This window comes from Nematolebias whitei, chromosome 14 (genome assembly GCF_014905685.2).
Source record: "Nematolebias whitei isolate Nwh7 chromosome 14, NemWhi1, whole genome shotgun sequence".
In the NCBI taxonomy this organism is placed as follows: Eukaryota; Metazoa; Chordata; class Actinopteri; order Cyprinodontiformes; family Rivulidae; genus Nematolebias; species Nematolebias whitei.
The window spans coordinates 10890541-10905736 of record NC_056511.1 but is presented as its reverse complement, the minus strand read 5'-3'; the positions used below and the strand labels follow the sequence as shown (position 1 = coordinate 10905736).

The following is a 15196-nucleotide window of genomic DNA, read 5'->3' as shown; positions in this document are numbered from 1 at the left end:
ATGAAATTAACAGTAGGCTACAATGTACTAACAAAGAGTTGTAGACTTACCGGTGTATTGAATAATTTTATTTTCAAGTGCTGTCTCTTTGTAAAGTGTAGAATTTTTGAGGGCTTAAAATTAGTTGATATACATGTATTTTACATTTTATTGAAATAATTGTTTTCACTTTCCCAGGTTTCCGAGGTGTATGAAGATTTTGCAGCAGCTGATGCACCAATGATCTGCAGCATGGGAATCAGCCATGAATTTCCCCTTGTTGACTCTGCCCTTGGCAAAGTTCAGGCTGGAAGTCCTCTGTCCTACCAACAGCCAGCAACAGCAAAGAGAGACATGTCCTTCCATGCTGCACCACCCCGCCCATCTCTGCCTCTTAAGAACTACCACCTACAGCCATCAAAAAGCATGTTTGTTTGTTCTGAACCACAACAGCTACACCTTAAAAGTATGGAGGTCACCTGGGACATGGTGAATAAATTTGAATGTGCTACCAGAGCACAGAGTACATGTCCTGAATGGCATCAGCTAAGGAGGCATAGGTTGACTGCCTCCCGCTTCAGGGAGATCTGCCAGGTTCAAGATAAATCTGAGGAAGATCTGGCAAATCGTCTGCTGCAAGGGACCTATCAGACTGCAGCTATGAAGAGAGGGCTTGAATTAGAGGCAGATGCTATCTGGGAATATTGTCAAATTAAAAGAGTCAACCACTATCCCTGTGGATTTGTGATTCACCCTGATGCTCCTTGGCTAGGGGCATCTCCAGACGGATTGATCTTTGATCCTTCTGAGCCATGTCAGTTCGGGCTGATTGAGATTAAGTGTCCAAATGTGAAAAGTTATGTTGACTGTCCATATCTCCAAATGAAGTCAGGCAAATTGGAACTAAAAAAAACTCATGTTTACTATTGGCAGGTTCAGGGGCAGATGCTAATAACTGGGATGAACTGGTGTGATTTTGTTGTCTCAGCTGAGGAAGATATTCTTATTCAAAGAATTTATGCAGACACTAATGTGATGGATTCAATCAAACACAAAGTAGACAGATATTTTTTCTATGTTTACCTGCAGAAATGTCTAAATTAGGAGTTTGATCAAATCAAATGTACAAATTTGTTTCAAAATATTTCCATCATGAATATCTATTTACAAATGTAAGACAATGTCAATGTAAGTAAATGACAGCATTTTCTGTTTCTTCAAGACTGTGCCATCAGCTTTTCTGTCAAACTTCATATCTCCATTTCCTGACCAAAGGTCCATTTTGGTAATTTGACAGGAGACAGGCAACTGTAAAAATTTGGTTTATGCTTCCTGCAATGGAGAGAGGGATAGTGGAATCAAAGAGTTTATTTTCTTTAACTCTTCTTATTAACCTCTCAACATGCACCCTCAAACGGGCAATGGACTGGGTCTTCAAAACGTCGACCTCTGACATTTGGGCCCTCTTGGAGAGGAAGGCAGGACGATGAACAGTCCCAGGTACGAGATCATCCACCAAGAATCCCTTGTCCACCATGATGGCCATGTCCAGTGTCAAGAGTGATGTAATCCCTGATTGACGGAACACTTCCTTGTCACTCATGGAACCCTCAAACAGTGCTGACACAAATGTCAGGGCTCCGTGAGGAGACATGCCCACCATGGCCTTAAAGGTACAGTGGGATTTGTAGGTGGAGAAGACTTCACTCTGGAGGAGCAGGGATGAAGGTGTTTGACACCGTAGTTCTGTACAGTCCAGGATAACTTGTGTGTCACTGTAGCGGCCATCAAAATCCTGTGGAAGACTGGAACTCACAGCTGCAGGAGACATCCACACACAAATTGAGCCCAATAAGCAGTACAGGAAGTTGGCCCATGTCACAATAATGCGGCTGACTGTTGCTCTGTGGATGTTAAATCGATGGCCCAGTTCCCTCTGGGTACATCCAGTAGACAGGTAGGAGAGGAAAAGAAAAAGCTCATCTATTGGCAGCAGTTTCTGGACAGAAAATTATTTAAATGTTAGTTCAAAACCAGCATTCTCATTGTGTGTGTGTGTGTGTGTGTGTGTGTGTGTGTAACTTACAGTTGGTCTGGTAAAAGGGGTTTCAGTTGTTGTACTCATGACGTCGGTTTTCTTTGCTCTGGTGACCCTGACCATTTTGGCTGTTGCTGCCTCGATCAAGTTCCAAAACGCCTTCAGATGCTCATATGAGGGGAACCTAAAACACATAAAAAAAAAAAATATATATATATATATATATATATATATATATATATATATATAAACTGTCACTCTCCACATTTATAACTGTGAAAACAGTTTTCAAATTTTGACACGGTACAACTAAGAACATAAATATCTTTCTTTGAAATTTTATGTTGTAAAGTGGAAAGAAAATTATACATGATTTGAAGGTTTGTAATTTTTTTATAAATTGAAAACTATTTTGAGCACAAATGTTCAGCCCCCTTAAATCAGAGAGTAACTTCTAGTCTTCATAAGTTTCCTGATGATTGCTAATGGCATAATAGTCAGCCTGTGTGTCATCTAATCACAGAAACCAACTATTTTCACCGACCTGAGGCTGTCACTAGCTGCTGTATTTGTATTTGACATTAGTTTACACACGGGTGGACTCCATAGCCATTTGTAATCATTAAAGCTATTTCTGAAGGAATATTAGTTACAGAAAAGGGAGCCGATTACTCTAACACACCACACTTTTCAGTATCATTTGTAAATACAGTACTACTAGTACTAGTACTACTACTACTACTACTACTACTACTAATAATAATAATAATAATAATAATAATAATAATAATAATAATAATGTGTTACATTATGTATAATTTCATTTCCACTAGTAAGTGTGTACTTGTGTTGGTCTCTCAAAGAACATTACAATGAAATTGTTTTTGGTTGTAATGTGACAAAATATACAATGACTCAAAGCGTATTAATTTTTTTCAGAGGCATAACGTAATATTTAGATTTTACAACTCTGACCTGGTGTAAAATCTGATGTCTTCTGGTGACGTAGAAAAACGTTCCAGTCCAAACGGCTTTTGAAGACTACAGGATCGGAGCTGCTCTTTCAGTTGCTCAATTTCTCTCAGCATGCTGTGATATTGCTCCCGGTCAACACACACGGTTCTGCTGGCGCCGTAGTCATGGTCCACGACCATAGGTACCATGACGGGTGGTTCATTGTCCTCAATTGGATCCGCCGAATCAGGTTCTGGATTAGATGGTCGACAACGGCGCTCCCAAACACCTGCTCGTGTCTTCCTGCTGTATTTGTTCCACTCAAATAATGATGGAACCGACCCAGCTGCTAAAATTCGTCTTCCCTTTTCTGTAGTAATTACTTCATTCTCCAGGAAATGTCGGCTACATACCTTGGTGTGAGGAGTTACCGTAAATCCCTCTCTTCTGATTTTTTGCAGCCAGCACAAACGAAGGCTTGTCTCCTTAGGGAAACGGTGAAAGCTCAAACGGCTATTATAGCGACCTGAAGACGAGCAAAGCGGCACACAACAGTGCTCCTTAGACCCAAACACCGTCGGCTGAAATCTAAAGCTGCCACGCACGTTATATTTTTGTTTATTTGACGCAGCAACACTCATTTTAGTTGTTTATCTCTGGGATGACAGGATACAGGAATTAAACCGGAAACTGGAATGCCGACATCCGGTCAAAGCGGAAGTGATTCAGGACGCATGTGCACAGAGCCTATTGGAGTGATTAACCTTTAAGAAGACCAGTGTTGCACTCGTTCAGCGTGAGAACAACTCGAGTTAATTAGGGCAAACATGTTCTGGAGGGGTTTTGTGTGAGAATTCATTAAATGTTCCAGAGCAAAGGAGGAATATTAAACATACAAAGCTGCAAATGTATTCACAGCAATTGTAAACATCCAGAGAGAAATGATGGAAACATTTAGTCTTGAATATCAGCTGAGTGGGTAACTCGGCACGTCTCATCTTAAAGGACAAAGCAGCAACACTTCACTCAAACCTTGACTACACGCACCAAACGGACTCATGAACTCTTCTCAGATCCTCATACTCAGGATGTTACAGTGAAGAAAGCGGCGCACAGAACCATTTAAGGTATTCTCCGAAGCAAACGTCTGAAACATTTGAAATATCCTGTCCAGCTGACTCGTGAGAAGTCTCAAAATTTCTCAAGTGTGAATAAGCAGCAAATTGTTTGAACGCCAGTGCTAAAATGTTTATTGCTCTCTGGTGGTTCTGTGATCCTGTGGATGCACCCAGACACGAGATGTGTTGTCAGAACAGTCATCGGGGGCTTCATCAGCCTTTCTCAGTAACCCGTAAATAAAAGACAGTTTTTGTGAGAACAAACATGGCTTTGAGGAAGATGGATTTCCTGATCTGTGTGCATGTGTGTTGCTGTTTAATAAATTTAAACGAGAAACGCAAGCCAATATAATGTAGCAAACTTTGACCAATTTTTATCTGACGCTTTTCTTGGTTTTTTTTTTTTGTTGCTTTGACATAATAACCAACAACTGAGAAGTTATATAACTTTAACCACTTTTTGCTACATGGTCTCACATACAGAGTTTATTGGCTGTGGTGTTTTTTGCGACCAAGCCTCAGAAGCTTTTTAATGCTTCAGATGTCAACAAATAAAAGCAAGATTATGCTGGTGTGCCACTTGGTGCATGTGTGAATTATGACGGAGAGGCGACTCACTGCATTTTTTATTTTTAACGATATGCGTCACTACTGAAAAATACCTGTATAAAACAGGAATGGCACAAGAACAGGAGTCGAGCTCAGGAAGTTTACTTTTCATACCGACACAAAACAAAGACTCTTCATCTTATTTAAGATATTTTTGAAGCTTCTGAAATATCTGCAGTGATTCAGGCTCCTTGACTTTTTGTTCAGCTGTTTGGAGGCCTTTAGTTAATAATGTGCTCACAGATTTTCTGCTGTTGCTCTTCCTGCGTGTAACTTGCCCCTCACACATAGTTTCAAAAATGGAGATGTGCATCACAGGCCCTTAATGAAACGATGTTTGTTTACGTTTATTGTGTTGTAACATTTTGACTACCAATCAGAGCAACTAAATGACTTTGCCAAACAACAAACAAACAAAATGTAACTCAGTCAGTTTAGCACATATTGAGCTAAAATTTTGTGTGGTAGTAGCTCAGAGTTATCCTCAAAACGTACACCGAGCGCCAACATTGTGCAATATCTTTCCTTAAAAGGATGCCATTACCTGTAATAGTTAAGGCTGTAGTCAACACGCCGTTGACTTTAGTAGCACTCTGTTTGGAGTCGTGATAGCTACCGCAGCTAATCCACCTTTATCAACACAACAATGGTTATTCCTCAAAATTCCAGACAATGCATTAAAGTTTGTGTGGTTGTAGCTCAGAGTCATCCTCAACACATACTCCAAGTGTTATTACTTGTGGCGATCTTTGAGATCTAAAACCATATAAGGCAGTACGCGATGTGGATTCCTTTAAGTAATACTTGACTTTAACTCCTGCTGTGGTGAAAGAATATGTGGGAATATGCATAAATAATTGGTAAATACGCAACTGTTTTAAGGCAGGACTTCTTCCTTTAGTTCAGTTAGTTGTTGAGGTGTAATGAGGAGTAATGAGGAGTAATGAGGAGTGTGGTGGCAGCACAGTTGTGTTGCAAAGGGAAATATGTTGAGTGGGAGGCAACATGTGCGTTCAGGCTCACATGAAGGCAGGTTTAATGTGTTACTTTGGCAGTTTTGTGCTTTTCCAATATTGCCATTTCATTGTCCAATGCAACATTTTACTGGCAGCTTTACTCATAATGCTTTGAGAATAAGCTTTCGATTCACATGTCCTGTGTAAATGCACAGAAAAGCCCTCCCAGCGTTGCTGATTGAATGGTGGGTGGGATATTGACTTCACAGTTGAGTTAATTAGGATGAAGCTGTGTATTAATGAGCTCGTAATGGACAACAGTGGACTAAACGCTTAACAAGATGTTATTTATATCGTCATTACATAATTAACCTCTTCATGGATCGTCAGCAGTCACTTTTAACTAAAGGGCTGACTTGGAGTGGCAGCCGTGTGGAGCCGTCACTGAGGTTTTGGAGTGGCTGCTTTCATTTTTAGGGCCTCTCACTTGTATTTAAATCACATCTATTGTAAATTACAAAAGCCTTGATCATTGTCTACTGCTAATTTAACAACTTGCTACGTAGATTTTAGCTCCTTAATAGGTAACAAATTCCCCACTGCTTCGTAATTCTGCTCCTGTTTTTATTAGTATATATTCTGAAATAAAAACTTATCCAGAGGGACATTTAAGTCTCTTCTGTGTAAATTTAGGCAGATGCTGGACGTGTGACATCAAAATTCCAACTCGGTGCAACTTTTATTGCACTTTTCAAACACGGATAAATGTATTTCACAAAATAAGTAGATACAAGACCTGTTCCTTTATCTTTTTGTAACGATGATAATGGTTGCCCCATTTTTTTCCCCCCTTTCCACTTTGCTGCAGGTCAAGTGACGTTGTGGTCCAGGTCGTCCAAAAATACAGGCACCAGCAGTACATGGGTCCACCATCAGCACAAGAAGCCATCAGAGGTAAGGCACTTGGCAGCTTTTTTTGAACTTGTTCAAAATACAAACAACAAGGTTTTGAGCTTCTGTGACACGAGCGAGGACATTGTGAAGTTCTGTGAATGTTTTGAGACATTTTAGAGAGTCTCACACAAATGTTTTCTAATTAATCTGACAGCTGCAGCCCAGTGAGACACTTCCCTTATTGTTGTGGAGTTGTATGGAGAGACCATACAGTCTTGCATATATGTATCAACAAATGGAAGAATAAAACTTTTCCACCCTCAGAATACCTCTCCCTTTGCCTCCTAGTTTAAGAATATACAAGCACTGATCCAGTTCCTCTTGCTATACTGTATATCTGTGAGGCAAACACCTCTGTCCAGTATAAATACATCTATCTCTGTCACCACTGCTAAATCAACCAGGTGCTTGGAAGGCAAAGCCTGGTTGACTAAAATACTGGGTTAGAGCATCCATGTGACCGTGATGAATGATCCCAAGTGCTCTCAAATGACCACCCTGAGGAAGAAACTGGCATAATCCAGTTGGAAAATGGTGCACTCTACCAGTTGTGGCAAGGCATCGCTGCTACAATCACACATTCCTCCCACACAGTCGGAGAACTATTTAAATAGAAATCCACTCCTGCTGTTTAGTGCACAGGTTTCACTCCTGAAATAGCTTTCTCTTAAATGGAACAAAAATATATCTACTTTAAAATATTTTATTTTGAAATATTGACACAAAGGTAGCAACTTTTAACAAATATCTTTAAAAAATGAATAAAAAAATATACTGGTTAGTCTTTTTGAGAATTCTGTCTTTTTCTGAAAGGTGTCTTGAACAGACTGAAGTAAAATAAAAACAACAAAAAGCACAAAAGTTTTGTTTGTTTTTATGGCAGTTTTTGAGCCCAACATCTGTGCCCTCAAAGTACAAGTCGTCATCATAGCATGTGTCAGGGTCGAGCTTTTGATGCTTCCTCCCCCTCTGCTCCAAGCAGTTAACCACAGGCTGTTGGAAGGTCCTGTCAGCAATCAGGCCCTCGGTAATTACCACTGTAGCGCTCTGCTCTGACCTGGGCCGCTGCAGAGGAGCCAGGGGCCACATTCCCTTTCATAAAAATGCTGCCTCTTCTCTCCTGCTCTGCCATAAAGGATGGTGTTCAACTGTAATTCTTTTCTGAAGCAGTGCGTGATGGGAGAGGTCAAACAAACAAAAAGAACGGGTGACTTCTGACAGATTCACTGTAGAGTTTTCAAGTCGAGAGTAGCGAGAGCATCAGAAGCTCGAGTCATTAGAAAGTAAAGGTGTGTTCACTTTTAGTTCTAATGACCTGTTATTAACTTTATATAATGTCAGTCATACTGTGGCTTTTAATTTCTTGTATGTTTGGAGGCATCCTTAATTGTTTTAGTTTGCATAATTGGACCATATTATGTAGATTGCACATCCTGAACTTGGAGGTGACCAATACTGCATCCAGTTTACGTTAAACTAGGCAGTTTCTGTGAATGTACCTCCAACTATTATTATACTCTGTAATAAACAGGTGTTCATGTTAGAATGATTTAAACTTTACTCTCGGGCTCTTTTTTTTAATTTTTTTTTTTTATGATCTTCGCAACAAATTGAATGAATTCTGTTAAGGATCAGCGTTATCTTATATTTGTAGTTTTGTGCAGTCTGAATAGACACTGGGAAAATACAGATTTTCTCGAACTTATCCCAGGAATAACCTCAGAGGTCTCTGTCCAGAAGAGCACAGCTGGGTGTTGCTATAATAATAATAATGGATGTAACTGGGACCCTGCGTACATAATTTCGCTCCACCACATGTACCACATGAGGTGCGAATAACAATAAAGAAACTCTGACTCTGACTCTGACTCTGGAATAATAATAATAAGAACAACAACAACAACAATAATAATAATAATAATAATGTCATCACAATGTCAGCACTGTATGTTTCCATACAATGGCGAAATTAGTCTCTGCATTTAACCCATCCACCACCAGGTGGTGCAGTGGGCAGCTATTGAAAGCGCCCGGGGGACATTTTGGGGATTAGACGTGCTGCCCAGAGACGCCACGTGATGTGCAGTGACTGGGGATCGAACCTGGGACTCTCGGGTCCCAAGCCGGCTGCCCTGCCTCTACACCATCTCGGCCCCATACAACAACAACAACAACAACAACAACAACATTAACATTAACATTAATATTAATATTAATATTCATCATCGTCATCGTCATCATCATCAGTCTTTTCTTCAGGTTAAACAAACTAAAAAGCCAAGCAAGTAAAGATTTTTTTGGTAGTGCAACATCACCTCGGTGTCCCTGCTGTCTCGGTGTGTTAAAGTTTACAGGGTGATGCTCAACCACACCTTCTTTAGCCGAAGTTCACGGTAAACAAGACACATTTAATGACAGCGTACCTCTTTTCTAAAACTGAGCTGTGTGTAGATGCACAAGTGGTTTAGATGGTTTTTCTTGGCGGAAGGAAGACACTGTGAAATCTTCCATTATTTCGACAGCTGCTTTTATCTTATTTTAGCTGAGGGTAGAGATAAAAGACGTTGAGAGTTTTGTGGACAAACAGGAAGTAATTATAACATGCAGTACTGACACATAAAGTATATATTTGGCCGTCTGATTCATGGTTATGAGCTACAGTTGAGAAAATCTTCTCCATGCTTCTATGTATTCTGCATAGAAAAAGCAGCTTACGGTTTAAAATTCTCTACAGTGTCGTATTGCTGCCCTGATATGAGGGAGGACTCTTTCTTGTGTAGCCCTGGACTTTATCTCCTGGGACAAAACCAAAGCTTCTCTTGTTCAGAGAAATTTCCCTGCTGTCCTCCTGGGGATTGTTGTGATACTTGTCAAAATGCTGTATCATGGGCTAAGGACACAAATTTGTTGGTGCTTGTCAAAATATGATGAGACAGCAAGATGAATATCCACGCGTGGCACTCGGGGGATTTCCTCAATGCTTGTGATATTGAAATTTTTGTGGCACACGCTCGGATGGGAGTGTCTGTTTTTCAAAATTCTTCTTTCATGTGTGCCTTTGTTTTTGTTGGACGATAAGTTTGTCTTTGTTTGAAAAAATATCTAGTCGTATGACAGAGTATTTATTGGTAACTATAGAAACCAATAATGTTTGGGATATTGCTTCATTTTGTTTGTAAATTATGCTTAGATGTCGCATGACATACAAGAAACAAACAATAAAACCAGACTTCAGTTTCAGATGTGTATGCATTTCTTTGTTTATAAACGTGTTTTGTTTTACCTAATGCAATTCATCATAACATTTTAGTTTATTTCTTGCTGTCAAAGGCAGTGCGACAATGTTTTTGCCTGTGTGTGTGTGTGTGCGCACTTGTGTGTGTGTTTTGGTCGTTTGTACTGTTGACGGAATACCTCACAAGTCACTGAAAGAATCTTCATAAAACCTTCAGAGCGTTCGACATCTAAAACTGAATAACTTTTAGAGTCAATCCAAGATGGCTGCCACAGCTAAGCAACCTTAGTAAACAAATAGTTAGATTTCAGTTAATTTTACAGCTATCGAGCTAAAAAATGGTGATGTAGTTGCTGAGACTGATATCCATTGCTAACGGCTCAAAATCTGTTTAAAGCTTTGACAATAACTATTGGAGTCAACTCCATCTTTCTTAGCAAAATATCTAACAAACGATTGGATAGATTTTATTTAAACTTTCAGGAACTAATCAATGAATGTACATCTACAACTGACTAACCTTTGGAGTTAACCCCCTTCAAGATGGCTGCCATTTTGAATGGTTTAACTCCAAACGTGTATGTTTCAGTCCGGGTTTCGTAAATCCCACTCAACTGAAACAGCTCTTCTTAGAGTCTCAAATGAATTTTTTTTATGCAACGTGATGCAGGTAAATGTTCTGTGCTGCTCATGTTGGACCTGACATCAGTTTTTGACACTGTTGATCATCCAACTTGTTAGATAGGCTGAGGATTTGGGCTAGCATTTCTGGTTTTGCTTTGAAATGGTTGTCCTCTTACCTGTCGGATAGATCAGCTTTCTTGGCTACATCTACGTACAGATCCCACTCCTGCCCTGTTCATTTTGGCATTCCACTGGGCTGTGTTCTGGGGCCATTACTGTTTCTGCTCTATCGGCTCCCTCTTGGTCTGATTCTTTCATCTTTTAAGGATATCGCCTGTCATTGTTATGCTGATGACATCTAGTTGTATATCTCTTTGCTTCCAAATGAAGTTTCAAAATTACACATTTTACTTAACTGTTTGGATTCATTTAAAAACTGGATGACTGAAAGTTTTCTCCAGCTAAATAAAGAGAAAACTGAAGTAATCATCTTTGCTCCAGAAAAAAAAAATACTGCAATGATAAAGCAGATCCTTGGGCCTCTTGGTCATTTTGCTAAATCTTCGGTTAGAAGCCTTGGGATAACCTTTGACTCAGGTTTTACTCTGGAAAAATTATGTCAATTCTCTGGTTCATTCCTGTTTCTACCATCTGCAAAATATCTCCAAGCTTAGCCATATTGTTTCTCATCCAGAATTGGAAATGTTAATTCATGCTTTTGTTTCATCTCGCCTGGATTTTTGTAATGCACTGTACACTTGTTTAACCAAAACCTCCGTAGACTGGTTGCAGGCTGTACAGAATGCTGCTGCTAGACTCCTGACTGGAGCTTCAAAATTTTGTCATATAACTCCACTTCTAAAGCAACTTCATTGGCTTCCAGTTCATTATCGAGTGGATTTCAAGGTTTTGGTTTTGACTTGGCGCGCTCTGCATGGACAGACACCAATTTATATTTCAGAACTTTTACATCCTTACACCCCGATCAGGGCTTTGAGGTCCTGTGATCAAGACCTACTGTATGTCCCCCAGACAAAATTGAAAACTAAAGGAGACAGAAGCTTTTCTTCTGTGGCTCAAAGACCCTGGAACTCCCTTCCTCAAACACTTAGATCAGTGGACTCAGTGGTTTCAAAGGCCAGCTAAAAACTCATCTTTTTCAATCTGTTTTGCTTAAATTTGTTTTGTGCATTTGTTTGTCAAAGCACTTTGTGATTTTTATCTTGAGAAGTGCTGTATAAATAAAGTTTTACTTACTTACTTAAGGTAACTGATTTTGGCCTACACAAAAATGGCTATAACGTGATCAATTTTACAGATAGCGAGCCAAAGCTGAGTCATTCTCAATACATATTCCAAGTGATAAAAAGATCCTTCAAAATCATGCAAGGTCTTACAATATCCTATGAGATTGTGCATAATTGTGTTGTTAAGGTTGGACCAAAATGCCGACAGCTGTCATTTCTCAGTATAAGATGAAATTAAACAAACTCTGTCATGAAAGGTGTTGGGTGTCCCCTTGAATAAATGCTTTTATTTTTTTCAAAGTTCTTTACCTTTTTTTTTTAGATTACTGTAGTGCCATGTAAGGGTTAGACATTTATCCCTAAACCATTACCAATGACTATTTTCCCCATTGAAATTACGTTAAAATATACACTTTTGTGGCATACCTAGAAGAGACCATAGATCAATTAAAATGTGTTGTCGGTGCTTTAATCCAACTAAATGAGCTAACCTTAATAGCTGGAGCCCCATTGTTCAAGGTGAATCGAATGGTTTTTATGATTTTAACTACAGTATCTCACCTTAGCAGAAGTGCGGTTAAAGTATTGAACCAAGCTGTGAAAGCTAGCTCTTGATGCCAAAATAGAGGTTTAATGATCTACACTAATTTATAAAATCACAATTTACAGCTTGGCATTTAGTAAAACACACCGTGACTTGCAATCAGTGCAGCAGTTAATAAGTATAAAATAACCCATTTTCAGAGCTGGAAAGAAGGGTGTAGGTGTTAAGTGGCCACTAAATTGTAGAGGAAAATTCCCTTATTACTTTTCACCTTTTTATATATAATTTTGGTATTTTTCGGTGAACCCACATTTAGTGTATTCTTTTTATACTTTATTGGCACTGGTTTTTGAAGTGACTTTATAAAAGCCTGATGTGATGGAATTAGGATGACCGGTCAAAGGTCAGAAAAAAAAGTTGTAATTTCAGAGCTTAAGGATTATCTTAAATATTTTCAGATATTAGAAGCCAGGGATGATCTGGATGCTAATGTGCATATTTTACATATATTTAACAGCTCAACTTGGTTGTATAAGTTAGATCAAGAACCTTTGCACCATGGTAGGAAGGAAGGATGTGGTTTCTTTGGAGTTTCCCTAGAAAGGCAAAGTATGTGTAAAACTGTTACATTGTTGCTTACTTTTAAAGGTAAATATATATGTTCAAATTGTTCAAAGTGCTTGGATATATATGAATTCTCCAGTCTTAAACATTGGTTAATTTAAAAATGTTGTTCACTTTTATTCTTTAAAAACAAAACAAACAAAGTCATAATTTGAGGGGTTTTTTTATCTGAAAAAATAAAACATAACATGTTAAACATCTAAATTATTGCTCTTTTACAAACTGTGGTGTCACTTATTATTGTTCAACATGATTCATATTTGTCGGTGGTAGCAATCCTTCGGGGTTGAAGAGGATCATCCATCCTGATTTTAGTTGACAGGTTTGTGCTTTGGAGTAGACCCCTGTCATGATCTGAGCAGTCTCCTGCACATCATTGTTTATGGGCGTTGTTTTGAGGTTCTTTACACTGCTCCATGAGAATTCCCTGGTAATCTCTACGGTTTACTTTTAAAGTCTCAGTAGTGAGTTTGACCACAGATCTATAAAGAGGATGATCCAGAGCGATGATTTCTCAGGTGTTCATGTTTGTTATTCCAGCTTCAAGATAAAGGTATCCTTTCATAACTAGTTGATTGATTTATTTATTTTAATCTCTTCTAGTTTGACTGCCTTTGTTCACTTCTGAATACAGAGTCTGGGACAGAAGATGGAATCTTGGCATATGTAAAAAAATGGTCTGACCTCTACCATTAGTTTTTCATGTTCCATGCTCCAGTAATGGTGATTATTATTTTTCTACAATGCTGATGTTGGTAGTCTTCCCAATGCACAACGAGAATCCTCCATAAACCACTTTGGTGAAATCGCTTCGGTGTCTTGATGTGACGTCTGTAGGTCCAGGTCTCTGAAGTCTTGATGTGACGTCTGTAGGTCCAGGTCTCTGAACTGTAAAGGACATTTTGTACTAGGAGCTTGGTGTTTCTGTAGATAGTTTGATTATCAAAAATCCTGCACTTGTTTCTTGTCCAATACAGTATTGGATTTCATTATCAAGTGTTGCAGTGGTTGATAAAATACTTTCCAAGTACTTTAACCCTTGGACCGCATCTAAACTTTTCATCTCAGATCCTGATGTCAATGTTTAAATGATCAACTCTCAGAACTACATCATAGTTTTTGTCCTGTTCATGTCTAATCCCAGCAGTGCGTGTTTTTGAAACGGTTCATCATAGCTGCTTGCATTGCTTCTTCTGTAAAAGTCATCACCATCATTAGAGTCGGGTCATTGATATTGGCTTGGCCAATATAAATTATTATATTACAGGATGGTTCAGGTTATTTTTTTATTACAAATTGGTTAATTTAACTAGTTTAGGAAAATTCCATTTGGGCAAAAGAAAAAGCACCGACGTATTGGAAGCCCCAAATGGACGTTGATATTTAACAGATATTTTTTAGCTGTTGGTTTGATTTCATCAGCACATGAAAGAATAATCCGTAAAAATTTCTTTTTTTTGTTGTTTAAACTGAAGCTTTAGAAAAGCTCTAAAAGGGTGTTCAGATTGTGCAGAAATTCTGAAATTCATCCAAATGATGGAAAACACCGTGAGCCTGCTGAATAGCACCTGATTGTTTCCTCCTTGTTGTTTTCACTTGTTGAAGGAACAAAAGCAGTAAGATAGATCGGTGAAGAATTTCAAGGTTTTTTTTAGCATCTCAAGTGTTAGGATTATTTCCATAAGGACTTGATTATGCTCAGCTGCTGGTACTCTTCATCCAAGAAGCTTTTTAAAATATAAGCATTTAATTAAAAAAACACTTCCAAACTTGTACGTTTTCCTAAAATCTAAACTGATTAAAACCATAAATTTTTCAGAATCTTAAGTAAAGTATGAAAAATAAAATTAACGTAAATCTTAGGATGAATTTGTAAAATTTTGACTACAATGTTAATTTTTTTTAGGTCTAATACACATTTGTTTGTCTGTTAGCAAAATATCTCGCATACCACCAGTCAAAATTTATTGAAAGTTTCAGAAATTAATTATTGGATTTATATCTACAACTGATTAACTTTCAAAATCGACCTGAATCCAGATGGTCACCTCATCTAGTCATCTTACCAAACACAAGTGGTTATAATGAAGTCAGTTTCACAGATATTGAGCTAACATTTAATGTGGAAGTAGCTGCGAGGCATCACTGTCACATACGCTGGCTGCTACTTACTCGCATTAGATCTTTGTTTAAAATATTGGCATGCAAAGTGACGTGAATCCTTCATGGAATAGAATTTCAATTTAAAGTGTTATTTTATATATATTATATAAAAATACTATATATATATATATATATATATATATATATATAT

At 38.4% G+C, this 15196-nt stretch overlaps 2 protein-coding genes across 2 annotated transcripts in view; one reads left to right on the top strand and one right to left on the bottom strand.

Annotated features, from left to right (window-relative positions):
• jade2 (jade family PHD finger 2) overlaps positions 1 to 15196 on the top strand; it is a 263541-nt gene that overhangs the window by 79371 nt on the left and 168974 nt on the right. The window contains exon 3 of the mRNA XM_037688258.1: positions 6523 to 6608. Within this exon, the coding sequence (XP_037544186.1) occupies positions 6523 to 6608 (86 nt within the window). The remainder of the gene's footprint in view (positions 1 to 6522; positions 6609 to 15196) is intronic.
• Positions 577 to 3713, bottom strand: LOC119420442. The gene is made up of 3 exons (XM_037687836.1): positions 2993 to 3713; positions 2066 to 2201; positions 577 to 1978 (listed from the first exon to the last, which is right to left on the bottom strand). The coding sequence occupies exons 1-3, from the start codon at positions 3610 to 3612 to the stop codon at positions 1223 to 1225; spliced, it is 1512 nt and encodes a 503-aa protein (XP_037543764.1). The 5' UTR covers positions 3613 to 3713; the 3' UTR covers positions 577 to 1222.